Raw genomic sequence first — 27,879 nt, 5'->3', positions numbered from 1 at the left:
TGGGAAAAAATTGGGCCAAGGGTATTTTGGGAGAAAAAACCCACCAAAAAAAAAAAAAAACCACAAAAACCCCTCAATTTTTGTTTATACCAGGTAAAATTCTTTCAGGAGTGGAGCCCTGCAGCACTGGAATGGGATCCCACCAGCCTGAGCCCTGCACATGAAATACTAAGCACCAGGAATGCCCCTGGTTGGGTGGGGGACATCAGCCAGCCCCAGCCTGCCTAAGCTGCTCCAAGTGACAACCATGAAGAGAGCAAAACATTCAAGTTAATGGAAACAAGTCTTTATTAAGTAACTTTTAATATCAGAAAAATAAAACTCTTATAATTCTCTTTACAACAAATATATAATATCAGTGCTTTGGCCATCATAATTTAAAGGCCCATTATCATAAAATATATCATTTTCAAACTTTACCAAAATTGAATTTATAATCCCTATGACCTCCCTACATATACATAACAAAGAATGTAGTAAAATTAGCAAATACTAAGCTAGATCAATAGTTTATCAGTTTATTCTTAGTTTGTGGTTTATAGAAGTGGTACACGTACCTTATGTCTGTTGATTCCTTGGCTTATTAGTTGCAGTGTACAATGCAATAAAACAAAATACACGCTCAGTGATCATTTGTTCACATCTACAAGACTGTAGCTAGAGATCAGATTTTAATACTGACATGTAACTATCCTACAAGCAATGATAGTATTAACATTATGCAGTACATAATATGCCTTCAAGGCAACTCCTAGTTGTAAACTTTTATACAAAATGTAACTCTTCAAGTGGAAATAAAAATAAAATTTTCTGCATATTTACTAGTTTAATACACAATTTCTTTTTTTTTTATTACACTGAGAAAAAGATTGTCTTGGGAAATTACTGCTTTAAAAAAGAGAAAAAAAATAGATCAGAACTCTACTTTTTGTGTTTTTGCTGTTTTAATATATGTCAGCACAGATTTGGGAATGTACTGAGGATGAAAAGGCTAGAAACATCCACAGGTTGAAATGTAAGAAGCTCATTCAAGAGACTTTTTTTTTTTTTTTTGGAAAGACAGTTTTGAAATGAAGTAAACTGATTACAGGGCCACTGTCACAGCTGCTGCCATGAATAATACAAGGGCATTTACACAACTCCTCCTTTTTCCTTTTTCTTACTAAAAATATAAATTTATGTGTAAGACATGAATTTAACATAAAAATGGTTCACATTTTGAACTATATACTCTCTAAAAAGGTAAAGAACAGCTTGATCAGACTAATGAACAGAATGTCAGCATCATCACTCAAAGTATGTGCATCCCAAAGCCCTTACTGTAACTGGATGAAGCCAGCCAGACTTTTTCCACATTACACTAACAAAAACAGTGGGTAGTAATTCACAAATTGAGACATTCCTGATCCTCTGGACATACTGCCCTTATCAAGGACAAAATGGAGGTGCATCTGGCAGCTTCTTTCTTCCCACCTGTTATTTATTATCTGAACCTGCCAAATAACACAATCCTTTTCAATAAATCAAACTATGTTTTAAAAGATATTTGCAATGCTGAAGAATTAGGCATAAGTTGCCACATAAAGCAAAAAATATTTCCTCAAAACTGGTAGAAGATAGCATTGGAAGTGTTGTTTGATATATTGATAATACCACACACCCTCCATAGCAGACAAGTACTTTTGCATTTAGGCAACAAGGTTCATTGCTGCCAACTCACAGAAGCCAAACAATTATCAGAGATCCTTTAGAAAAGCCTGGAAAATTTGAGGGTTTTTTTTAGTTGTGTAATTTATGAAAACTTGCCCTTACTGTGCCATAACATTATACCAGATGTATCTCTGCTAAACATGCCATCTGCTTAAACTGAACCAGACAGAGATCACTTAAGTTTAGTGTTACCATAGCAGCCTTTTGAGAAAGTAAAAATTTATTAATAACTTCAGCCTAATCCCAAGGAAGTCCAATAATCAGAATTCATTAGAAAGTTTACTAGAGGGTACCATTACATCCATGCCTTTAAGTCTTTAAAAGTCCACATATAATAATATCCCTATAATATCTCTATTTAAGAGTGAATTTGAATTGCTTGAGTAACAGCTGTCTGGCAAACAGGACACGATGGGACTTCCTTTTCACAGATTTTGTTGGCACACTCCAGGCAGAAGAGATTGTGACCACAGGGGACCAGGGCTGCAACAACTTGGTTCTCGAAGCACATCACGCAGTCAAGCTTCTGTCTCGACTCAGGGGGCGAGCTGGACGTGGAGCCACCATTGGAAGATGAATAGCTGTTGGTGCCATTGGAGAATGCAGGGATGTAGATGGGAAGGCTTACTTGGTGGCCAGTGCTAGGTGGGTCACTATTCGCTCTCCCAGCTAGTGAGTGATCCAGGCTTTCTGGAAATGTGGGTGACAGGCAAGGAGTAGATGGCTGTCTCCCTCGGCATTGAGGCTTGGTATTAATAGCAGGGTCACTACCAAAGCCAGGGAGAGGGTTTACAGGTTCAAAAGGAGTCCAAATGGTTTGGGAAGGCATTGATAAGGAGTCATACACAGGAGAGTCAACTGCGAGGTCTTCCGTGCCCACTGAAGGCAACGTTTCTCCAAACCAAAAGTTGCTTGTGCTGAACGGACTTGTTGGGCTGAAGTCAGCCAATCTATTGCTTCCAAAACAGGAATCTGTGGAACTACTTCCCAAGGAGCTGGAGCTGTCATTCCTATAATTAGAAATCATTCTGGTGCAACTAAGAGGGACAGGATTAGAAGCAAGCCATGCAGACCTGAGAGTGCCTCCTTCAAAACTCACATCTGTACTATTGTAGTGGAAATCATTCTCTTTATTCAGCTTGATGTAGTTCCCAGTACGCATGGCTATATGCATCTCTATCTCCTCACGTGCACAATTGACATTTTCAGGCATTCCTGTGACTTCGAAGACTGGCTCCTTGTCCCTGCTGGGGGTGACTATGTAGGTATGGGTCTGCTGCTGAATTCTTTTGATTGTAGCTCCTTTTGGTCCAACCACCAGCCCAACTACACGGTAAGGCACCCTGACTTGGACTGTCATCTGACCTGGCAGGTTAGGGGTACATGGCAGGCCTCCCAGGGCAGGACCACTCTTGTTGCGTGATGCTCTGATCATGGAGAAGTGTTCAGCAGCTGAGAGAATTTCCATTTTAGCCATGGCTACATCCTCCTTTCGCCCAGTGACAACAAAGACGGGTTCTTCTCCACGAACAGGGGTCTTAATGTAAGTATTTGTCTTGGCCCTTAGTGCTTTTATTTTGCAACCTGTTTAAAGGAAACATATACAAGTTTAGCAAGACATCCAAGTTTAGAAAGCCACAAGAAAGCCATCTAAGCTGTTTGAGAGTTTCAAGAAACCAGGATGAAACCAGAAGCAGCTGTTTGCATCTCTGCAAGCCACATCAGCAAAACCAGTAACAAACCTATTATTTCCAAACATGCCTCTGATACTTATAGCCACAAACTATTTTAGCAATGTTTCTTGGGCTGGTTTAGCCCAGCAAATCCTCAATTGCTATTAGATAGTGAATAAACATTAATGACTTTTTCCTCCGTCAACCACCTTTGTGATTATCCCATACATACAGGTAGGTTTAAATTTTTTCCACTGTTTTGGTATACTCCGGTGTCCTAGGGTGACGTTATGGTGCTTGTATCCCCAATTGTGTGTTCTGTCTATGTTTGATATTATGTTCTGTGCCTTCAGGACTGGCTCAGAAAAGTGAAAATTTGTTTTGTCTTGTTATCAGCTGGCTCAACTCCCCCCATGGTCTGTGTCTAGGAGAGGCTAGGGCTTGCTTGCTTGCTTTCGCTTTGCACTCGCTCCTGCTTTTTGCTTTTGCTCTTGCTTTTGCTTATTAGTTAGTTTAGCTAGGCAGTCCAATTTTTTTCCCTGGACTATTTTCTTTCCCTTTCCTGAATACCATTCGAACCTGCTCCAGACTGGGACCTGGGAAACACCGAGAAACACCAAGAGCCTGCATTTTGTGACCTGCAGCAGCCATCCCCAGCGCTGGAGACCAATAACTGGGTGACCACTCCCAGGAGAGACTTTCGGAATTTGTCATCTCTTCAGAGCAGTGAAAGAATTTTTGTCATCTGGTGTTGTTCATTTTTTTTTGTGCTGGGGAGTGCTTTGCCTGTTAAATAAACAGTTTTTTTCCACTACTCTCTGAGGAAATTCTTCCTGAACCAGGTGGGGGGGAGGGGCCATGGGAGTTTGCTTTCTGGGGGCTCCTTCTGGAGGTTTTCTCCCAAATTTTCCTGAAACTGGGACATTCAGTTATTTCTAAGATCTTGCAAAAGGAGTAAAGTTTCACACACAAGTTTGCTAATAGATTAGCCTTCCACCAACAAGCATGACCTAAAAGCAAATTAAACAAGTGAGAGAAGTGTCTGTATTGCAACTTGTGTAGGGTATAGATAAAATTGATTAACTGAGAACTCTTAATTTGCTTCCTTTTATCAGTAAGTGTTATTTAAAACTTTACTCTTCCCTGGGGGATGAGGGAGCCACTCCTTGAACTGTCAAGTACGAGTTCAAGCAGTTTGTTGCATGTAAATAAGGCTTACTATGTAATAGTATGTGCCCACGTGGAAGTTCTCTCATTCATTAACTGAGTAAATATAGTCTGAAATAAAAGCAAAAAGTTAATGAAATATTTGTCTTTGATTTTTGGGGACTGAATTATAAAGTTTGCTATGACACAGTAACAACAGGCTCTTTCCCTAGATGCTCAAGGCATTTTGAAATACATACAGAAGCCCCTTTTACCCATGACAGGACCAGAAAAGCAGGCATTGCAAAATGAAGAGACACAAGCAGGTCCATGACATGCAAGACAGTCTACTGGATTCAGTCTTAACTGAATTTATCCTAACGTAAACAAATTCAAAAGCATGTCACAGTAAATGTTATTTTATAGTGAACTTCATCTTGAAAAAAATATAAGTAACATTTTCAGATCAAGTGTTTTAAGCATCATTTCACTTGCAGCAATTTATTCACCTTTTCCTTATTTACTTTAAGCATCTCATAACCGTTTGGGTACTCAAAATAGTGTTTTGTTAGTTCTTTGCACCCAAGGTATCACAAACAATAAATTGTACAGTTAGAAAACCACACAAATATGCACTTTATTCAGTACTATCTACTAATAAAAACAAAGTAGCAAACATGCAGATGCTGGTTGGAATAGAGGGGAGGAAGAGCTGCTTCTTGAAGGGCTCCTGCACATAGCAAGGACAAAGGCTGAACACAACAGCCCTTTGTTTTCGTGACACAGCTGGAAAGAAAGTTCATTAATCTTCAATCGCTAGTGAGGGCTCTGAGAGGCCCTACCTCCCCCAGAAAGCACACGGAGGAGCACAGGAGGACTCCCGGAAGAGAGGGTGTGAGGCACAGACATACCTGTGCAAAGGAGGGGATACAGACCAGAGAGCCAAACATGTCGATCAGCAAGTGTCAGTAGGAGAGAATAAACCCATAAGCCTCAACCTCCCACTACAGCCCACTGAGAAGGCATTAGTGCTCTACTAGATAAAAAAAAAAGGGAAAACAGACATGAGATGCCTTACAGAGGTGGCAAAGCACACATCCTTTGAAGCCATGCCATTTCCCTACATGTACCAGAGAGCAGCATCTCACTGGCAACTTACCTTTACTCCTTCCATCTCTTTGTTTGCATTTCTCCCTGTAGTAAATCTGCTTGCCCACTCCATTTCCATTCTGTGAGAAACAACTGCTCACTTAAAAAAATTTAAAGGTTTAATAAACCTTAACAATAATACAGCAAAAGGACTAAATAAGGAAGAACAGGCGTGGGAACCTCCCTCGTGGCTGCCTACCACATGGCTGGCTTATCTTCAAAATGGATGCTTCGCCTTTTATATCTCTAGCCCCTCCTAGAGCCTTGTCAGTCAACTCCTTCCTTGTTGTCCAGTGGTAGAAGTAACTTTCTTACATTCTGATTGGAGGTCAGGTGCTGCCATAGTAACAAGCCAACCTTCCCAAATCCCCAGATTACCAAGACCATTCCATGATAACACATACTGGGGGGAGCACAGTGCAGTAACATAACTATACATTTATAAAACTTCTTTTAACATACATATAATGTTTACCCCTTAATTGTGAGAGCCAACCATTTACTTATCTATAACAATTCCTTTCCAGTTACTCAGAAAATATAGTGGGCTCAAACATTAAACCCAAAGGATCTGTAAAATGGTGCCACTGAAGTTTTCACACTCTTTTTACTGGAACACCTAAACCCAAAGTCAGTCTCCTGCTGTGTATCAATTAGTCTCCAATATACACAGATTACTTTCATTTACTCCATTCCACCCAAGTATATATATCCTTATTTCCTGAAAAATTAGAGGCAACATTTAAAGAATACTAGAGGCATTTAGACATAGACATCTAAATAGCAATATAATTCTATATTATATATCACAGTTCAGAGCCCACTTAATTCCAGATTTCAAACAGCTTTACCAAGTCTTACAGCTTACATTTTAAACAAGATTTTCCTGATATTTTAGAAATTCAAATTAAGTTAGAGTTATGCACCTTCAACTCCATTCCCTGCAAATTCCCAGAGATTACTTTGCCAGTGTCACATTTCCAAACCACTCCAGTATAAAGAAAAGCCTTCTTGTCTTTCTTTCTCAGGCTGCAAAACAGCACAGACCAAGATGCTTTTAAGGTATGAGTCACATACCTAGAAAGCAGAGGCCAAACACTGCCTCAAAGCCCTGTAGCAACAGAACAAGACTTTTAAACATCAGAAAGTTAGCTTCAGTGGAAAGCTGACTCCCCAAACCATCAAGATCAACTCTCAATCTTTATCAGAAAAGTTAGGAAGAACTGAAGAAAGTCACCACATACAAAACCCAATATTTTTGAATGAGTCAGTCAATACCCATCAGATTTTGTCTACAAGGAGTGCTGGAAATCCCCACAAAAGACACTCATGTCAAAATACAAGGTCAGTAGCCCATTATACCACTCCAGTTGAATGACCTTTCTATTTGCTTTTACTCAGCTGCTCTGGTTTCCCACCCTCTTCCATTAGTCACTACTGAGGCAATGCTGTAAAGCACAGCTGATCCCATCCCCTTTCCAACAATTCTGCAGCCACAACGACAAGTTCTGCCAGCTATGAAATCACAGGGCCAAAGGATAAATCAAGAAGTTTCTGTATCTAAGCTCAGGAGACTGGGAAAGACAAAGGGGAAGAAAAAATATATCACCCACACTTTTGTAATAAGATTTTTGTATCCAAGATTTTAAAGTACATAGAAAAAAAAAGCCTGAAAAGGGGACTTCTAGACCAGAAATTTCATTTAATCAAACCTTTTCAAGTGATTTTAGTTTGGTGTGATAACAGAAGTCTATTCAGTACCAGTTACCATCCTTGGTTCAACAGTATAAGCATTCCTAAGCAGCACATTCAGCCATAAGTACATACAGACACAGTTAAAACAAAAACCTTTTGGTTTGCTTTCATTTAGGCAAAGATTTAGTGCTTGCTTGCCCAGGCACCTGACAAGGAGCCAAGCCTGAGCCAAGTTCTGTAGGCAGTGTTCACCCTGTGCTGGCTGATTTGTATCATTCTTCTCAAGCCTTCTCCCCATTTTTTTCCCCCTAAGAGGATTATTTGACTGTACATTTTAACCACACAATGAACATTATACTCCTCAAGAAACTTAAGGGTGGCTCTAAAGGAATAGTTTACCTCATACACTGCCAATTTGAAATTATCAAATACTTCCTAATTAAAAAGAGATGATAAGAAGACAGAATATTTTTTCCCCCTTGAAATGAGAGTTAAGTTTAGCAGCCACAGCACCTGAAGTCCTCACCCATCACACAGCAACAACCAGTTCAGCCCTCACTCCCCCTTTTACCTTTCAGCATCACTAACAGGATGAGAGACATCAAACCCAGTCTCAGGCCATTCAATCCATGAAGGAAACTCCCCAGTTAAGCCAGCAGAGCCAAGTAACTGCAGTGGGAACCCTGTGCACACCTTCTTCACACCACACCAGCTGAGCTGCTGCCATGAGCCAAGAACCACCCCAAAAAAAGCATTCCAGACTCCTGTTCTGCACAGCCATGGAGAAATGTAACCTTTCCCCAGTTTCCTTCTTCTGCTGAATTCACCTCCATGTCACACAGTGGGAATGGGAAAAGGATCAATTTATAGATGAGGTTCCCTTTGTTGTGTGGTATCCCTTCTCTCACCACGGGACAGAAGTCCTTAATCCTTCCAATTATCAACAGTAGCAAAATGCAACCTGTCACAGCAGGGACACACACCTTATACCCACATTCCTCTTGCCAAGTGCTGCAAAACTGGGGTTCAGGCACACACAGAAACTTAAACCTTCTTACCATCATGTCTGTTTAATTTTGCCTCCCCAGTTACAGAGGGATTTAGGAAAAAAAAGCTGAAAGAAATTTATCCAAGTAGAAGCCTGGAAGTCATGGTGGGTAAAAATTCAGTGAGCAGCCCCTGTGAACCACAATCAAATGACAACATCAGTTTGTTTTCCTTCCCTGCTCCTGAGAAGTAACTAGCTAAGGGGATCAAAACTGAGAACTTCCTGCAGCTCTTCAAACACACAAATCCCGTGTGAAGCCACCAGTACAGCCTAGGCTGGAAGAGCAGCAAGCAGGGTGAAGTTGTATTAGCACCAACTCATCTCTTAAACAGGAGGGAGGGCTGACGAGCAGCCCAGACCAAGTCTGGCATCCTTCAACTTATCTCCAGAGCAACCACAGATCTCACAGCCCATCAGCACTAAAGAGAAACCCATAGGTTGCAGGAATTTATTTTTCAGTATCTTTGCAGTTATCTGATGAAAGACAATATTGTATTACAGCCTCCATTCTGAATACCACCTTTAGTGCTCTGACCACCATAATAAGCTGACACCAAGTAACAAGGCAGCAACAGAATAATTACTCACATCAACCCCAAACAACGAGCTGCTAGCAGAGCCATAGCTAATTTCTTGCCTAGAAAGCAAGGGCAAGGTCTGGGAAGTCCCTCCAGACCAGCAGGGGATGGCATAGCATTGCCAAGTGTGCTGACGGGAACATGCAGGGATTTGTTTTCTATGAGCCTGCAACAGCTGTATATGGACACAGCTTTAAAAGCAGAGTCTGTTAAGCTGGCACAGCTCTTATTTCATTGCTAGGTTGCCACAAATTTTTAATCAGAAAGCAAGAACCCCTGCGACTATGTGCAAATCCTTTGTTACCTGACTGAAACACTGGATGGTAGTACTACAAGGCCAACAGCTGCTGGTCTGCAAAGCATAACACTGCACACCTGATTAACAAAGAAGGAAAAATTAATCTACTTCATTAAAAATGACTGCTTGACATATTTCAGAAGAGCTGTTCATTCCCAAGCTGCATTATTTTATTTAAACAGAACACTTCCTCTCAGTTGTGAAATGACTAAAAGTATTTCTACAGTTTGTGATTATACAGTACAAAAAAGATAAATGCCCCGTTTATTAAGCAGAGATGAACCTGCATTGGGAGAGAAAATGAAAACCTATTCTAAATTGTTTAATGGCTAAACCTCCTTAAGCAGGCTAGCTACACAAGAAAATTAAAACCAGAATATTTGTGGCATTTCACTGGGTTATTAAAGCCATTTTAAATACTACCTGTTGTCTAGTCAGTTGATAGACTGACTAGTTACTATCACCTTTCAACTAAGATCAATTAAGTCCATCTCACACCTTGTTTTAATTAATGGACTAGAAAAATTTAACTCTTGACAATTTAATTTTTTTTAACTGGCTGTTGAATATAATGAGTTGATTTAAGGAAGATGAAGATAGTAATTTCTCTATACTTGCAAAAGATGCTGATCTACATTGTACTGAGTTTGCATGGCCAGGTTTTGGTAGCCAGGGGGCTGCAGGGATGGCTTCTGTAAAAAGCTGCCAGAAACTTCCCCTATGTCAGACAGAACCAATGCTAGCCCCTCCAAGATGGACCCACATGGAAGCAGGTAGATGCTCAAAAAAAAGGCTGTGACCTGTGGGCTGGAAGCCCACACTAGAACAGGATTCTGGCAGGGACCTGTGGAGAGAGGAGCCCACACTAGAGCAGGTTTCCTGGTAGGATTTGTGACCCTGTAGGGGACCAACACTGGAGCAGGTTGTGCTTGAAGGACTGCACCCCATGAAAAGGGGGCCACATTGGAACAGTTCATTGAGAACTGTTGCTTGTGGGATGGACTTACATTAGAGAAGTTCACGAAGGACTGTCTCCCATGGAAGGGATCCCATGCTGGAACAGGGGAAGGACTCTTCTCCCTGAGCAGCAGCAGGAACAACATGTGCTTGTTGGAAATTATATAACTTTCCTAATGATTTTTTCTAATTAATGGCTTTAATTAACTTTTAAATAGTTTTAATTAATCATAAGAAGTTAAGCAGTGTAGTTTTCCACTCTGGCCAGCACATAGCTAACTTTCTTTTCACAGACTCTTATTGTTAGAGTGTGATTATTAGATCACTGAAACTTGTAAGTTTTGCTAAACTAACCCTGATAAGTTTCAGGGGCGTTTTCTTCGCAGGGCTGCAGGGCCACCTCTGTTCTCAGCCGCATGATTTTCCGCGGTACCAGCAGGATGGCTCGGCAGCTTACAGCCAAAGCGGGGCTCGGCTCGGCTCCACCTGAAGCCGAGCAGAGGTGGCCTGGCCTGCCGGCTGTGGTTGGAACTCGGCGGCGGCAGAATCTCAGCCGTGCTGCAGGCTGAGCTGGCCACGCAGAAAGCAGCCCCGCAGCTGAGGCAGGGGCTGAAAAACAGCCACGAAACCAGAGCGGCCGCCGCCCCGCAGAGATCACATGACCATCCGCAGGCCTGGGCGAGATATTAACTCTTTTAGTGCACAGATGAAATTTGCAGACATCAATCCTCTCTCGAGTGAGAGAAAAAGGAAAGGGTGAAGACACATAAAGAAAACAACATGGAGACACCAAGGTCAGTGAAGGAGTCAAATCCCAGATGGGAGAAGAATGAGGAGATGCCTTAGTTTTGGGCTGAAATTCTCTTGTAAGGCTATGGTGAAGATATAATTGATACATCAGACTCTTTTTTCCCCCCTGTAACTCATGGAATACATTGGGGGGATGTAGCATTCTAGCCATAGTCGTGAGCAGAAGCATCAGTGTTAAAGCAAGCAGATGTTGAAGTAGCTATGATCTAATGAGAAGCTTGAACAGAGAGAGATGAGAGAAATGAGAAACCTGGCCCCAGGGATGGGAGAAGAAAACCTCTGTTCCCAGAGATAAAATAAGAGAACTTTTGTTTCTATACTAGAACAGCTCATCCTTAAAATTGCAACCCAATAAGCTGAGATGACCCATGGTGGTAGTTGTGGGAAGATTACCAAACCATGGGAGGGACTTCACGATTGCAAATTTCCGTGTGGCTGCTATTCGTGACAATTAAAACCATGAGAGAACTGTTTCTTGTGGAAAAGTCTCCATGGCATGGCAGGAGAGATGCCTTTCCCTAAGTGAACTGAAGAAAGATTATTTTAAAAGTGGTAAACTGACTGAAAATACCAAATTTGTCTCTTTACATTGTCAGTAGGAAAAGAAAGAAGAGCTGAGGGGAGGAGAAGTGACCTGAAGGTTTATTCTGATTTCTTACTATTTTGTTTTTAGCTCTGTTATTAAAGTTTTCTTTATACTCTTTAAAGTTTTGAGCCTGCTTTGCTCTCCTAATCCTTATCTCGCAGCAGAAAATGAGAAAATAATTCTAGTGGGTGCACTGGCATTTGGCCAGCGCTAGACCCAGTACATTAATTGGTGCATTGGCCAGGAAACTCAGATTGACTAACCAAAACCACTGCACTTTATTGGTGTTTCTGCCTGGTTCAACTGAAACTGCCACACCTGACATTTTTGGTGACATGATGAAGTGACCGTAATCCCCATTCCATGTCTCCCTGCAATGCTGGAGGAGGAGGTAAGACCCCAGGAAGGAGGGAGGGGTGGGGGGAAGGTGTTTTTAAGGTCTTATTTTACTTCTCATTATCCTGCTCTGATTTTGTTAGCAATAAATTCAAGTAATATCCGCAAGTTGAGTCTGTTTTGCCAGTGATAGCTATCTGTGAGTGATCTTTCCCTGCCCTTAACTCTTGAACCTTTCACTACATAATAAAAAAATCAGAGCATTTTATACTAAAGATACTTTTCCTTGCCTCCTGACCCATCAAGAACTCGCCCCTGCAATCACAAGCTCTTAGTTACACTGCAGTGTCCTAGGGTGACTTTATGATGCTTGTATCCCCAATCATCTGTTTTGTTTATGCTGGATATTGAGTTCTGCGCCTTTAAAACTAGATCCGAGAGCAAAAGGGGGGAGAAGAAGCGTGCAGTTTGTCTGCAGAAACTGCATTTGCTCCCCCATATTCTTTCTCATGGACTGTGTTGTCTGCAGCACGGACAGCAGAAGAGAGCTCTCCTTTGCTTTTAGTTATTTAGCTAGCTGAGGCAGAGAAGTTCCCCAGACTGAGGCTTTTTCTTGGAACTGATGAGCCCTGCTCTGGACCGAAAACCCAGAAAAGCACAGCGAGCTCATGCCTGTGGCCCACCGGGACCCGGGATGCGGCATTTTCCAGCGCAGGAGGGACTGATAAGAGACTGAGCAAGCCGAGCTACACCCCACGAGAAGGACTCTCTCTGAATTTGCCATCTCTTCAGAACAACGAGAGATTCCATTGTTTAATATTATTCATTTTTTCATGTTTGCGAGTACTTTGCTTGTTAAATAAACAGTTTTATCCACTTTTCTTGAAGGAGGTTTACCTCCCGAACTGGTTGGAGGAGGGGCTGCTTGAATTTGCTTTCTAGAGGAGACCCCTTTCAGGAAGTTCCCTCCCAAATCTGTCCCAAACCAGGACTTGCAGTTACCAAACCCCTGTGCCTGCCCGTGGAACATATCAAGATGGCTCTGTATTTGGTCTGGCTGAGCCAGAGTTCATTTCCCCAAAGCAGTCCTCACAGTGCTATACTTTGCATTGGTAGCTAGAAAGGTGTTGATAACACACCAGTGTTTTGGCTACTGCTGAGCAGCTCTGGTACAGCATCAGTGCTGTCTCTCAAAATTCCCCCCATTAGGGGCTGGGAGTGGGCAAGATCCTGGGAGGGGACACAACTAGGCCAGCTGACCCAAATTAACCAAAGGGATATTCCATAAGGGATATAAAAGCTAAGAAAATAAGGAGGAAGAGGGGCATTCCTTACTTACGATGTTTGCCTTCTGGAACAACTGCTACACATGCTGAAGCCCTGCTTCCCATTAAGTGGCCAGATATCACTTGATGATGGGAAGTAGAAAATAAAAAATTTTTCTTCCTCTTTGCTTGTGCACACACAAGCTTTCACTTTTGCCTTAGTAAACTGCCTTATCTCAACCAACAAGTTGTTTTCCATCTTATTTTCTCTCCCCTGTCCATCTGGGAAGGGGGAGTGATAGAGCGGCTTGGTGGACACCTGGTGTCCAGCCAGGGACAACCCACCACAGACTCACCTCAAGTTTTGTGCACAGTTTTGGGCACCTCAATTTAAGAAAGCTATAAAGCTATTAGAGAGTATCCAAAGGAGGGCAACAAAGATGGTGGAGAATCTGGAGGGGAAGCTATACAAGGAGCAGTTGAGGTCACTTGACTTGTTCAGCCTAGAGGAGACTGAGGGGAGACCTCATCACAGTCTACAACTTCCAGGGAAGTGGAGGGGCAGGCACAAATCTCTTCACTCTGGTGACCAGTGGCAGGACCCAAGGGAATGACCCAAAATTGTGTCAGGGGAGGTTTAGGTTGGATATTAAAATAAAGTTCTTCACCCAGGGTGTCTGGGCACTGGAACAGGATCCCCAGGGAAGTGGTCACAGCACCAAGCCTGACAGAATTCAGGAAGTGTTTTGACAATACTCTCAGGCACATGGTGTGAATTTTCCGGTTGTCCCATGCAGGGCCAGGAGTTGGACTTTGATGACCTTTGTGGGTCACTTTCAACTCAGGATATTCTATGATTCTATGCTATATATAGGGACCAAGACTACTCCCATTATAATTCCATCACACCCATTTCTGAGGAGCAACTGACCACTTACTTAGCATTAGTACATGTAAAAAAATACAAAGTGAAGATGATATGTGATTTACCTACTTGTCATTATCCAGCTGGAGCTGTAGAAGTGTGTTTAGACGAGATACTTTCCAGACCAGCACTTCAAGCTCAAGTGCACCAGGTGCTGCAGCCACACAGGCTTTGCCTAGGTACCAGGACAGAGGAATCTGGAGATCTCAAGTACTTTAACCAAGAGCCAAGGAACTGAGGTCGACCACTTGGCTGTGCCAGATCAAAGGAAGCAGGACTTTGTTTGACCCTATTTGTGCCAAGCTAAGAGATGAGAAATGTGGGCAGCTTTAAGAGTCTCTGATGATGTTGAGAAAGCTTTCCAAGAGAAGGCTACTCAAAAGCTCTCATGGATATTTCTGTCTTCTAAAAAAAAAAAGCCATGGTTCAAGAACCATGTAGAAACTCTTTAATAAAGATTTCTTAGGCATCTATTAATTTATCGATTTATATATATATATAAATCAGTCAAGTACAGAATGAAGTAGTCAGTCTACACACTGTTTCCTTCTATATGTCAGTCCAGGACACTATCAAATCAGCAATCTCACAGGCAGAAGAATACTCTGATTCCAAAAACAGATGGCAACTCTGTAAACAAGTTCCATGGAGCAAAAATGCCAGAGGACAGCAACTTGTATTATTAATTACTTGCACTGCTGTAGCACCAGGACTAAGGTAGCAGCTGTTGAGCCAAATTAGGAAGGTACAATAGCAGAAAAGCAATAGTTATAAGAGAGGGAGTACATCCAACAAATAACTACAGGAAAAAAGTTGTTTTGATTAGGAACATTGATCTAGTGAATGAAACAGATTTGTATGAGCAACAGCATTGGGAAAGCTGACCTGCATGACGATATTAAAAAGAAACACTATTCATGCCATGCGGTAGATGGTCAATAAAGGAAGGTTGCAAAAGACTATGCAAATCTTCACCTACACCAAAACCTTGATTCAAAAATGCTGCTAGACCTGTGTTTTTATAGACAAAATTTCATAGTATACTGTCAAAGGTAAAATGATCTAGAAGGTAAAAAGTAACAGATAATGTGTCTTTGTTCAAAAGAGAAACAGAGAACCTGATGCAGACCTCAGAACTACTGACTCACACCTGTGAAGGAAACAGATCTCAGACATTGACAAAATCTCATGCTCTTAAAAGAATACACGAAAGAGAAAATGAAGACATTAAGGAATAACTGAAATTGGAAACAAATGCTTGATTTAGAGCTCTTTGGCATTTTCTTTTGATTAAATAAAAGTGTACTAGTGCTCAGCAACATTTTTTGTTACAGGAAGTTTGCAACCTTATCCCTGCTAAATTTTTTGCCTGCAATGAGAAATTGGCTCTATGGGATGAAGGCATTGCATGAAAACAAAATTTAATATCTTTGAGATATCCAACACTTTGTTTAGAACAAAATTTCTTTTCCAGAAATTCAGACCACAGTGTACTAGAAAAGAGGGTAACAGGCTGAGATAGGGAAACACACAACATCTGCTGACTTTACTAACAGCTTAAAAGAATTCATCCGTTTTCTCATGCCAGACAGGTTAATCCAGTGCAGTTCAGAAGCACATCAATCAGGATTTCTTTTCTATGTGTACATTATAAACATAAAAAAGAAAACCATACTCTTTTATAACACAGCAATTTTACAAGAAAATCAAAAGGACCAGTCAATTAGAAATTGGTATTTTACCTTCCAAGATTTTTAATTTCAGCTTCATTTAAAAAAATAATCTTATGATGCATTCACACATTAAAATCTACAGAATTTCTGGCAGACTACACCAAGTCTCTTGAGTGTGCACTGTATTTGGTGTCCTTCCCACCCAAGAAGCCAGACAAGAACAGCATTTAAAAGCAAGGATTTACAATCCCAGCTGGAAAAGTTGCACCTTTCTAACACACTCCACAACTTGAGTTGGATCTTTGCATAGCAGAAATGACAAATAACATAACTGAAATCCCATTTGTTACATGGTATCAGAGCAAGAGGCCACTAAAAATTCAGCAGTAATTTCAAACTATGCCAGGCCACAGTATGCTCACATGTTTCAGATCCTGAAGTTCCAGGTTCTAAAAATGACAAGACTTAACTACCTAGAAAAATAGCTTTTCAATGAATACCTCAAGTTTTATTTCAATCTTTAGAACAAGCCATTTAATATAACATTTAATAACTGGCGTGTTATAGAAGATGCAAAAAAATAATCTGAAGTGTAATTGCCTTTTTCATTTAAGTTAGTTGAACCTGTGGTCTTTGTTGTCCGTGGCAATCAGTTGGCACCGAGATACATGACAACTTCTGTCATACAAATTAAACTTATCCATGAAAGTAGAAATATTAAGAATCCAGTTAAAAAAAAACCAAAAAAACAAACAAACAAAAAAACCAACAAACATGCAATTCAGGTTAGTTAGCTATGCTTATGCTGACTACTCCTTATGGGTAATTAAGGCTATGTAAGTACTGTCAGTAATACTATTATCACAACACATTGAGAGATAAAACCAGATATTCAGTATTTTTTGAAAGGACTTATATTAATCCTCCCATAGCTAAATACAGTACATAGATATCCTAACATAAGGTCTAGGATTATATTACTATATTTTATTATAATATATATAGCTCTAGGGTTGCTTTAGCACTTTTCCACTACCTGAGTGATAGCTATTGCTTTTATTTGGCTGTTCACCTATGTTAGATAGTTATCAGCTACCAACTTATCAGAATTATGGTTTTGTTTCAATTTGCAGGATTATATTAAGCAAAGTAATATTTTGCTCAAGAGCCCACATTCAAAAACAAAGAACAAAAAAGAGTCCAGGATCATTAAATCTGCATAAAAGTGTTGCTTTAGAGTTAAGCAGCTCCCAACTATAGTGATGTTTTAGGGAGAAAACCCACTATTGTCAGTTTTATCGAGGATATAAACACCCAGAAAAATCACATTACTTGGATAGTCAAAACACTGGAAAGTATTAAATATATTCTAGCAATCGCTATCTGAAGACAGTCGATATACTCAGGGATGCAGCATCTCTACAGGACAGATTTTGTCCCTTCCAGCATCTTTCAGGTTTTCTGTTTGTCTTTAGACACTACCCCTCTTTTTGCATTATTCAAAAGAGATTTTAGTGTTTAAATGTGTCTTATTTCAAGTACAAAGTGCAGGAGGCACGGAAGACCTAGCATCACCAACTATACATAAGGGAAACAGTTTTCAGGTGATCCACAGAAGACTTTCACAAGTCCTTCACATGATTTAGAGATTAAAACAAAACCTTCTAAGTTAGACCTGTGGAAGCTTTTTAAATCTGGATACATGCTTATTTGATTCCAGCTTTTCTCATGCAAACAAGGTCACCTCCTCAGCAACACAGCTTTCTTGCTACCACTCCTCAAGAGCACTTTCTCTAACTTGATTTTAGTTTTTTAAACCAATGCAACATTGTGCATGCAGGATGGGTGGATTCAACAGCTAGTTCAAATTCACACAGGAAGCCTATACACTGCCAGGAATGGAATTTAGTTTTCTTGGCTCCCAGCCGCATGCCTTTAAAAGAATAAAAGGATACAAAAGACGCAGCAGAACAGGCATTTCTTAGTATGCCCTCAAAAGAACCTATAATACCTTATATCGCTCTCAAGCATTCTGTTTCAGAGCCATTCATGGATTTTGTTGATCGAGTGAGAGACACGGTGGAGAGAAAGGTGGAAGGGCAAGAAGCACGAGACGAACTCACGTTTGAAATTGTCACCACAAATGCCAATGATGCCTGTCGGCGAGTCATCATGGCTCTTCCAGCGTCACCTCCACCTACGCTGGATCAGCTCATCGAGGAGTGCACAAGAAAAGCCACACTGATAGCAGAGGACTTAGTGAAAAGGCCTCGGGAGAAGGTGGTTGCTCCAACATCGGCAACCCCAAAAACTCTACCATCGAGACCTCCTCCACCCAAACGCAGGTGTTTTTACTGTAATCAGGAAGGCCATTTCATCAGCCAATGCCCTTTTCGGGGGAAAGCGCCTCCCCAGGGGGGGAGGGTGGGAGGGGGAGAAGTCTCCAACCAGAAAAAAAAAAAATTGGGGAGCACGGATCCACCCCGCACGATGACACAAATGGGGTGGGTCAAAGCGTTTGTGCTAAGGCAGCTGTACACTGCATTGTGCCTAGTGTCAGCAGCCAGGTTTACACCACTGACAAAATTGAACCTTACCGGTTGCGACTCACTGAACCCATTCATTTCTCTAACCAGGAATGGCATTTCATCATAGCAACAGCAGAACTGTTGCCCCGCATTCAGGACTGCGAAACTCGCAGAAGGAATGATCTACTAAACTGCAAGTACCTTGTCATTGGTGACACAAAGTACACCCCACAAGAGATAGAGATCCCTCCTGCCATCCTTTCACTCGATCCTAGGACCTTCTATCTCATGGCACGTTGTGTCCACCCCCCTCTCTTCCTGTCACAGGGACAGATCATTGCCCAGGCAATTCCAGTGCCTCAGCTTTTGTGTGATGATCTAGACCTGTCAGTCTTCTACACCGAGACGCTGGGAGAGGAGAAGCCCCTCGTGTGGTGTGGCCTTAAGAGCGAGGGGCATTCCATTCAACTTCAGGGGATGATGGACACGGGGGCAGATGTAACAGTCATTCCCTCACACAAATGGCCTCAACAATGGGAGCTTGAAAGTGTGGGCAACGCAGTTTTAGGTGTGGGAGGTCCACAACTGGCACAGCAGTCTAGGAACACAGTCCAAATTGAGGGGCCAAATGGGCAGTTAGCATCTCTGCGCCCGTTGGTTTTAGATTCAAAGTTTACTCTCTGGGGAAGGGATGCTCTGACTCAATGGGGGGCAAAATTAGAACTGCCAACCCCCCAGGGTTTTTAGGTGTGGCCACTGAAGAGCGCCCTACCCAAAAACTCAAGTGGCTCACAGATACGCCCGTTTGGGTAGAGCAGTGGCCGTTGCATAGAGAAAAGTTAAGAGCGCTCACTCAGATTGTGAAGGATGAATTAGTAAAGGGACATATAGTGGAAACCAACAGCCCTTGGAATTCGCCGGTTTTTGTAATTAACAAACCGGGGACAGACAAGTGGCGACTCCTCCACGATCTCAGAAAAATTAATAACGTAATTGAAGATTTGGGAGCTCTTCAACCAGGGATGCCTTCTCCATCTATGCTCCCCCAAGACTGGAAATTGGCAGTGATAGACATCAAAGATTGCTTCTTTCAAATTCCCCTGCACCCAGATGATGCACCATGCTTCGCCTTCTCTGTACCTTCCATCAACAGAGAGGCTCCCATGAAACGCTACCACTGGAAAGTCCTACCTCAGGGCCTCAAATGCTCTCCTACCATTTGCCAGTGGTACGTTTACAAAGTTCTATCCCCAGTGCGTGCCAAGTGGGAAGACTGCATTCTTTATCATTACATGGATGATGTCCTTGTCTGTGCTAACAGTGACAATGTACTTGCAGAGGCGTTGGAGGACACTATCACAGCCTTGTCGGAGGTTGGATTTGAGTTGCAGAAGGAAAAGGTGCAACACCTGCCGCCTTGGAAATATCTGGGCCTTGACATTAGCAACAGGACCATCACGCCCCAAAGGCCAATGATAAATGACAACCCAAAGACACTACGGGACCTCCACCAGTTGTGTGGGTCTTTGAACTGGGTCAGACCCTGGTTGGGGCTCACCACAGGACATTTATCCCCCATTTTCAATTTATTGAAAGAGGGAGAAGAGTTAGACTCCCCGAGAGCTCTGACCCAAGAGGCCAGGGCTGCCTTGGAGAGAATTCAGTCCACCCTGGCAGACAGACAGGCCCACAGATGCCGCGAGGGCCTGCCCTTTCGATTTATCATCCTTGGTAAGTTGCCACACCTCCATGGGTTGATTTTCCAGTGGGACACAGACCAAAAAGATCCTCTCTTAATCATAGAGTGGGTGTTCCTGGGTCATCAGTTGTCCAAAAGTATCACCAAGCCACAAGAGTTGATGGCCCAGCTGATCATGAGGGCCAGGGCTCACCTGCGGGTGTTGGCAGAGTGTGATTTCATGTGCATTGATCTCCCTATTAGAATATCTACGGGGAGACTCTCAAAGGAAACACTTGCGTACCTGCTCCAGATAAATGAAAACTTGCAGTTTTCCTTAGACAGCTATACCAGACAAATTTCCATTAACCATCCAGGTCACAGACTGTTTGAAATACAGTTTGATTTGATTCCAAAAAGCATTCAGAGCAGTGAACCACTGAAGGCATTGACCATTTTTACTGACACGTCAGGAGGGTCCCACAAGTCGGTGATCACATGGAAGGACCCACAGACTCAGCAGTGGGAAGCTGATGTAAAGGTTGTAGAAGGTTCCCCACAAGTTGCTGAGCTGGACGCTGTAGTCAGGGCCTTTGAGAGGTTTTCAGAACCAATTAACAGAGTTACAGATTCAGCATATGTAGCAGGTGTTGTGTCCAGAGCAGAACATGCAGTGCTCAAGGAAGTTTCCAATCCAGCAATATTTAGTTTACTCTCGAAATTGATCCATCTAGTTTCCTACCAAGAGCAGCCTTTTTTCATAATGCACGTGCGATCACACACTGACCTCCCAGGTTTTATCGCAGAAGGCAACCGCAGGGCAGATGCTTTAGCCGCTCCTGTACAGCTGGCTGGCCAGCCAAACATTTTAGAACAGGCCAAACTAAGCCATCAATTGTTCCATCAGAATGCACCAGGTCTGGTCCGCCAATTCAACTTGCGGCGTGACCAAGCCAAGGCAATTGTGGCTGCTTGCCCCGAGTGTCAGGAGTCCACTTTACCAGCCCTGAGTTCGGGAGTGAACCCAAGGGGACTCGGCAGTTGTGAATTGTGGCAAACTGACATTACTCACATTCCAGAGTTCAGGAGATTTCAACATGTCCATGTTTCAGTAGACACCTTCTCCGGAGCAGTTTTTGCCTCGGCCCACGGAGGACAAAAGGCCACAGATGCAAAAAAACACCCCATGCAAGCATTCGCGACCTTGGGGGTCCCCACCACTATCAAAACTGATAATGGCCCAGCTTATATTTCAAAGGCGTTTGGTGAGTTTTTACAGGAATGGGGGGTGAATCATCGGACTGGAATTCCACACTCCCCCACAGGCCAGGCTGTGATAGAAAGAACACATCAGACCTTGAAAAAGGTCCTCCTTCGCCAGCGGGGAGATATCCAAGTTGTTTCTCCACAACTCAGGCTCTGCAAAGCTCTTTTTACTATTAACTTTTTAAATTGTTCTTTTGATAGTCCTGAGCCGCCAGTCCTGCAACATTTTAAACAACATCAACAGCTTAAGCCTGACGAGAGACCTCCAGTGATAATTAGGGATCCAGACTCTGGAGAAATCCAGGGTCCACACCAGCTCATCACTTGGGGACGGGGGTATGCGTGAGTGTCCACACCCTCCGGTCTCAGGTGGATTCCTATGAAATGGGTCAAATCCTACACTCCTGGACGGGGAGGGAGTCCAACACAGAGTAACCCCCCCGATGCTTTAGAAGATCCCACAGATGACGCCGTTGCGTCAAACAGGAAACGCCGCAAGGGAGGAAGAGAACCCTAATTCCTGTTCTTCCTTTATACTGGCAGAATTTTATAGTTAGTTTACCCTGTTGTATGGTTTCATTTTTCTTTCAGATTAGCAGGATGTCAATTTCTACATTCCTGCTCCTCATTTGGCTCCAGAAAAGCAGGAGAATGAGGACTGGTTCAAGGGCATGTTTAAGGGCTGGGATATTTCTGGGTGGGTGTTGTCCCTTCTAAAGGACATTTGTTATTTTATAGTTGCAATCTTTTTAGTTTTGATATTATTTGGGATTCTCAAGTGAATCATTTTTAGCATTGCTTCCTCGAAGTTTGCAGCCTCCGCACCTGTTGTAGTTGCTGCTGCCACCACGGGAGGAGAATGGTGGGAAGATGGAAAACAAAACAACACTGTAGTTTGATAGCTGCAGTTTCTCCTTCCCCCAAAGCTCCGTTCATTTTATTAAACAAAAAAGAGGGAGATGTTGCAGTGTGCAGCTACGCAAACGGAGCAAAAAGGCTTTGTGAATTTGAGATGGGAGTTTCTGTTTCCTAAACATAAAGCTGGAGTTTCTGTTCTGTATTTTTACGTGTATTCATCCTTCCCCCTGGAGTTATTCCCATTGGATTTTACCTATAATGTATTCACACTGGGCATTGTTCTATTGGTTTCACCTTATCTCTTATTTTCCCCTATAAAACCTTTGTCTGGACCCCAGATCGGGGTCACTTGTACGTGCGGTGATCGGGCAAATACAACCTACTTTGGACTGCACAACAAGTGTCCAGTCTCTTGAGTCTCTTTATCCCGGTCTTGCTCGCGCTCTCTAAACAGCTCTGTCCGTATCAGACGAACCCACAAAGGTGTTTGTTGCCTCTCTCTCTCTCCGGCGGCTCCCGGAAGCGCCTGGCCAGCGCTCCGGGAAAGCGGACCGGGTGAAAACAAGGAAGTCGGAGAGAAAAGAAAAAGAACAAAAAAGCAACAGTTGTTAACCTTTGAGATTTTGCTACCTCAAAGACTACAAAGAAATATATTGCACTACCCCAAAATGTGTCTGTCAGCTTCATTTCTCGAGGGGCAAGGGGAATAAGAAAAGGCTAAGAACACCTAAGATTAATAAAAATAACATAAAAAAAAATAAAACAAAGGCACAAAAACCTGCCAGGTTTTAGAAATAATACACAACTTTTAAGGAGCACTTAACTTATTCATTAAAGTCTTAATCCTTTTCCAGTGATGTAAATGCTTCTAGCAGCAACACATTGAACTACTGTCACAGTAACCCAGCAACCTCTAACATAGTTTAAACTATCAACCACAAGGTACATTTCAAGCACTCCACACCTTCTATAGCTGTGGCATCCCACATCTGTGCACAGCTACCAGCAAAAATGCCCACACGAGACCCTAGGCTGCAGCAAAAGACATGCCGAGCAGGTCAAGGGAGGTGATTCTCCCCCTCTACTTTGCCCTTCCGAGACCCCACCTGAAGTATCATGTCCAGGTCTGAGGTCCTCAGCACAATAAAGATATGGACCTGTTAGAGTGGGTCCAGAGGTGGCCACAAAGATGATCAGAGGATTGGTGCACCTCTCTCCTATGAAGAAAGCCATGGGATTGTCCAGCATGGAGAGGAGAAGGCTTCAGAGAGACCTCATTGCAGCCTTCCAGTAGCCAAAGGGGGTTTATAAAAAGGAGGGAGAATGGTTCTTTATATGAGCAGATAGTGACAGGAAAAGGGACAAGGGTTTTAAACTGAAAGAGGGCAGGTTTAGAGATGTTAGGAAGAAATTCTTTACTCAAACGGTGGTGAAGCACTGGAACAAATTGTCCAGAGAAGTTGTGGATGCCCCATTCCTACAAGTGTTCAGGGCCAGGTTGGATAGGACCCTGAGCAACCTGATCTAGTGAAAGGCAACCCCGCCCATGGCAGGGGAGGGTTGGAACTAGATGATCTTTAAGGTCCCTTCCAACCCAAACCATTCTATGATTCTAATCTGGAATCCAGCAACCTAGAGCAGGGCTGTGGGAACACCACTTCACTGCCTTAAGTGCTGTATTTATTTCTGAAACTCACACACAATTGAAAAAAATGTTAAATGCGTGCACCATGAGGTCTTTGCTTGTTTACAGCTTGCTTAGGACTCAGAAGCTCCTTTGGTCTGATAAAGTGTCTAGAGATTCTCTTCCACTGTGCAAAAAATTAAATTTGGATAAAGAATACTGTGGAATTCTGGTTATCATTACTTTTTCAGTTAGGACTTACAAAAAACATGCTCTCAGACACAGTAATGAGGCCTCAAGCAAAGCCTAGATCAAACTCAGCATTCCTGGTATTTCAGAGCTGATGTTTTTAGGCTGCAGACTTTCAAGTTCTTTTTATACCTCAGACAGCAACAGAAAGAATATAAACTTAATCGTTGTGGAAATCTAACAGAAGTAGCATTTCAATCTCATCACCCTTACATAATTAGATATTAAAGTACTGCAGTACAGAGGAGTCTGGCATAAAACTTATCTGAATTCATTTAAGTTAATCCTGGGAAGATCATGGAACAGATCCTCCTAGAAGCTATGCCAAGGCACATGGAAGACAAGGAGGTGATTCAGGACAGCCAGCATGGCTTTACCACGGGCAAGTCCTGCCTGACCAACCTAGTGGCCTTCTATGATGGAGTGACTACATCAGTGCACAAGGGAAGGGCTACAGATGTCATCTATCTGGACTTCTGTAAGGCCTGTGACACAGTCCCACACACATATCCTTCTAAATTGGAGAGAGATGGATTCGATGAGTGGATTGTTAGATGGATAAGAAACTGGTTGGACAGTTGCATCCAGAAGGTAGCAGTCAACAGCTCAGAGTCCCGATGGACATCAGTGAAAAGTGGTGTCCCTCAGGGGTCTGTACAGGGACCAGTGTTATTTAATATCTTCATTAATGACATAGACAAATGGATTGAGTGCACCCTCAGCAAATTTGCAAATGACACCAAGCTGAGTGGTGCTGTTGACACACCTGAGGGATGGGATGCCGTCCAGAAGGACCTGGACAAGCTTGAGAAGTGGGCCCATGCGAATCTCATGAAGTTCAACAGGACCAAGTGCAAGGTTCTGCACCTGGGTCAGGGCAATCTAGGCTGGGGGATGAAGAGATCAAGGGCAGCCCTGCCAAGAAGGACTTGGTGGTGCTGGTGGATAAGAGGCTGGACATGAGCCAGCAACATGCACTTACAGCCCAGAAAGCCAATTGTATCCTGGGCTGCATCAAAAGCAGCCTGGGCAGCAAGGCAAGAGAGGTGATTCTGTCCCTCTGCTCTCATGAAACCCCACCTGCAGTGCTACATACAGCTCTGGGGGCCCCAGCACAGGAAGGACATTGACCTGTTGGAGTCCAGAGGAGGCCACCAAGATTACAGGGATGAAGCACCTTTCCTATGAGGAAAGGCTAAGAGAATTGGGATTGTTGAGCCTGGAAAAGAGAAGGCTTTGGGGTGACCTAATTGTGGCCTTCCAGTACCTGAAGGAAGCCTACAAGAAAGATGGAAAGAGACTATTTACAAGAGCATGTAGTGACAGAACAAGGGGGAATGGATCCAAACTGAGAGTAGGTTTAGATTAGATATTTGGAAGAAATTCTTTTCTGTGAGGGTGGTGAGGTACTGGAACAGGTTGCCCAGAGCAGCTGTGGATGCCCCATCCCTGGAAGTGTTCAAGGCCAGGTTGAATGGGACTTTGCACAACCTGGTCTAGTGGAAAGTATGATAATGTAACCAACTGGTTAGGATGTCTGCTAGGAAGAGAATATGCATCTTCATTTTTACAGAGAGCAGAACGATCTGTGAAGTATGCAGCTCTGACCAGCCTTGCTCAAGGCAGACCAAGCTGCACTACAACTGACAACACTTTGTGGGCTAGGGCACAGGCACATGCAAAGCAAGTGGATGAGAAAGCAAGAGCCTCTAACCCATGCAATGAGCCAGCACAGTTCTGGACCATAAAAGGGGATGCAAGGACTAGTATGTCTCAAGACATTTGACAAATATTTAGTGGAACTAATACAACTTACATGAGGCAGTCTTTAAGCATGTCTCCCATGAATGAGAATTTTGAAGGGCCTCCTTTGCACAAAGTTTTCATGCAAGTATATTTGGTAACAATTTTTTTAGCTTTCCCTCCACTCCTGCTCCTTCCTCTTTTGTAGCCCTAATTCTTTGTATTATAAAATCCCTCCTCATCAAGGAAAAACATTTTATCACAAGCCAAACAGCATGACACCAGACGAAAAATAAAAGCAGAAGCAGCAAATGAACCCTCAGGAACAATGATCCTATTTCTATGCAAACCCCATTATCTTGTCTTTAAGTGACTCAAAGTACGGAAAAATGTACTACAAAGAACAACCCTGATCTGCTGGAGAATAAACATGGCAGCCTAATCAGTCCTTGAAGCCCAGTAGTTTTTATTTCTCCTTTAGAGAACTGTAGCAATCACGGTTTTCGGTTCTGTTTTCCTCCCATCCCCCCTCCTCTGCCCACCATCCCCAGTGACACATGAACAGTCTTAAGACATTGAAACACCATTTCTTGGAAAAGAAATTTTCTGCTTGAACAGAACAGACTTGTCTGCATCAGAGGAAGCTACCTGCAAATTTCTACTGCACAGCCTTCTATTCTCCTTTGACACATACAGCAAAAACCCCACCCTTAACTGCTAAAAACCTAAAATAAATGTAGAAAGAGAAAACTAGTTTGCCTAAGCATTGGTGCTTGGTGGGCCTTTCTTTAGTACCACATTGGTTTAGACCAATCTTAACATTTCTTCCACACTCAAGGAAAAAAAACAATCCAAAGCCACACTGGTGTAGAGAGACTGGGCAGCATAACTGCTCATTATCAGAGCTCATCAGCAAATGAGACACACCACCCCCAAAACAATAAAAAATAACACAGAAAGGGAAGAGAGAGTGGCAACTTCATTGTCTGAGTTTCCACACCTACACTTGACACTGCTCGGTGCTTCTTCCAATATATAAAAAGGGCTTTTAAAATTTGGTTCACCACTAGAAAGATGGTGCAAAACATCTAACTCCTCCAAGCACCACTCCCACAAGACCATATGAAAGGCACAGAATGAAGGTGATATCACTGATATGACCTCATCCTAATGACATAATAGAGACCCACTGAGTGTAGCAACAGCAATCAACAGGAAGCCATAACCCAAACAGAAAGATAAGGGCTTTCACACAGAGGAGGGCTAAACATGGCTCCTTTCTCCATCTCATTGACTCTTCAGGTCTTTGTAATCGGTGAGCACCGTGAAAAGCTGTAGGAACAGTGTCAGTCCATACCTTGATCTCCAAGGCAAATTAAAGCCCTTCACTCAAAAATCATTGTAAAACATAATACTAAGTTCTTACAGTGAAAGTCAGCTTCTCACTAAAGACCATGAGCCAGGTGTCACTGAAGAGCAAAGCCTATACCAACACCTACCTGTACGTTGCCAGGCTATCCACTGCATTTTACAGCTCAGATGAACAAAAATTGAAGGTTTGAGCTAATCCAGTCCTTGCTCTCGCCTTCTCAAGCAGGGCTGGCCTAGTCACAGCATCCTATCCCCCATGGGGAAGCCGGGGTCTGGGAGGGAGAGGTCGTCCCCAGGGGTCATAAAGCTACTACCGAGGCAAGGGGCTCCTGCAGCTGGCCCCGAAGGGGCATGCCCCAGGGGCGTGCGGGGAGAGGCCTGCCAGGAACCCCGGGGGAAGGACAGCAGGCTCAGGCCGCCCCACACCCTATCCAGTCCTCCACTCACCCTGGCGGCCCACGATCTCAGCCACATGGTCAGAGCTGGGCACGGGCACGCACTCGGTGGTGTTGACCCTCTTTCCGCAGAGCAACGCCGTCTGCTCGCCGCTGAGGCCCACCGAACCGCCGCCACTCAGGCCATCGCCGTAAGCGTGGGATAGCATTGCCGCCATCATGCCCTCAGGATCGTGCGCCCCCGCCGCTACCTCCTGTTCATCGAGAGCGGGCAAGAGCAGGACGGATCCCAACGCCGGCAGCAGCGAGAGCGGCTGG

The 27,879-nt window shown here is 43.2% G+C and overlaps 1 protein-coding gene across 3 annotated transcripts; it reads right to left on the bottom strand.

Annotated features, from left to right (window-relative positions):
- Positions 1 to 300: 300 nt before the first annotated feature.
- MEX3C (mex-3 RNA binding family member C) lies at positions 301 to 27,879 on the bottom strand. Of its 3 annotated transcripts, none has more exons than XM_053933410.1 (3): positions 27,614 to 27,701; positions 4,603 to 4,661; positions 301 to 3,294 (listed from the first exon to the last, which is right to left on the bottom strand). In XM_053933410.1, the coding sequence occupies exons 2-3, from the start codon at positions 4,637 to 4,639 to the stop codon at positions 2,069 to 2,071; spliced, it is 1,263 nt and encodes a 420-aa protein (XP_053789385.1). In that variant the 5' UTR covers positions 4,640 to 4,661; positions 27,614 to 27,701; the 3' UTR covers positions 301 to 2,068. The 3 variants fall into 3 exon arrangements, with proteins under 3 accessions (XP_053789385.1, XP_053789384.1, XP_053789386.1); XM_053933409.1 differs by lacking the exon at positions 27,614 to 27,701 and adding an exon at positions 5,689 to 5,759; XM_053933411.1 differs by lacking the exon at positions 4,603 to 4,661 and having other exon boundaries at positions 27,614 to 27,879.

This window comes from Vidua chalybeata (assembly GCF_026979565.1).
Source record: "Vidua chalybeata isolate OUT-0048 chromosome W unlocalized genomic scaffold, bVidCha1 merged haplotype SUPER_W_unloc_4, whole genome shotgun sequence".
NCBI lineage: Eukaryota > Metazoa > Chordata > Aves > Passeriformes > Viduidae > Vidua > Vidua chalybeata.
This window is presented reverse-complemented; position numbering and strand designations above follow the sequence as displayed.

Coding starts and splice junctions, on each gene's coding strand:
- MEX3C (XM_053933411.1), bottom strand. CDS start 27,782: ATGATGGCGGCAATGCTATCCCACGCTTACGGCGATGGCCTGAGTGGC. Junction 3,295..27,613: donor TGAGATCGTGGGCCGCCAGG/GTGAGTGGAGGA, acceptor TCCTTTAAACAG/GTTGCAAAATAAAAGCACTA.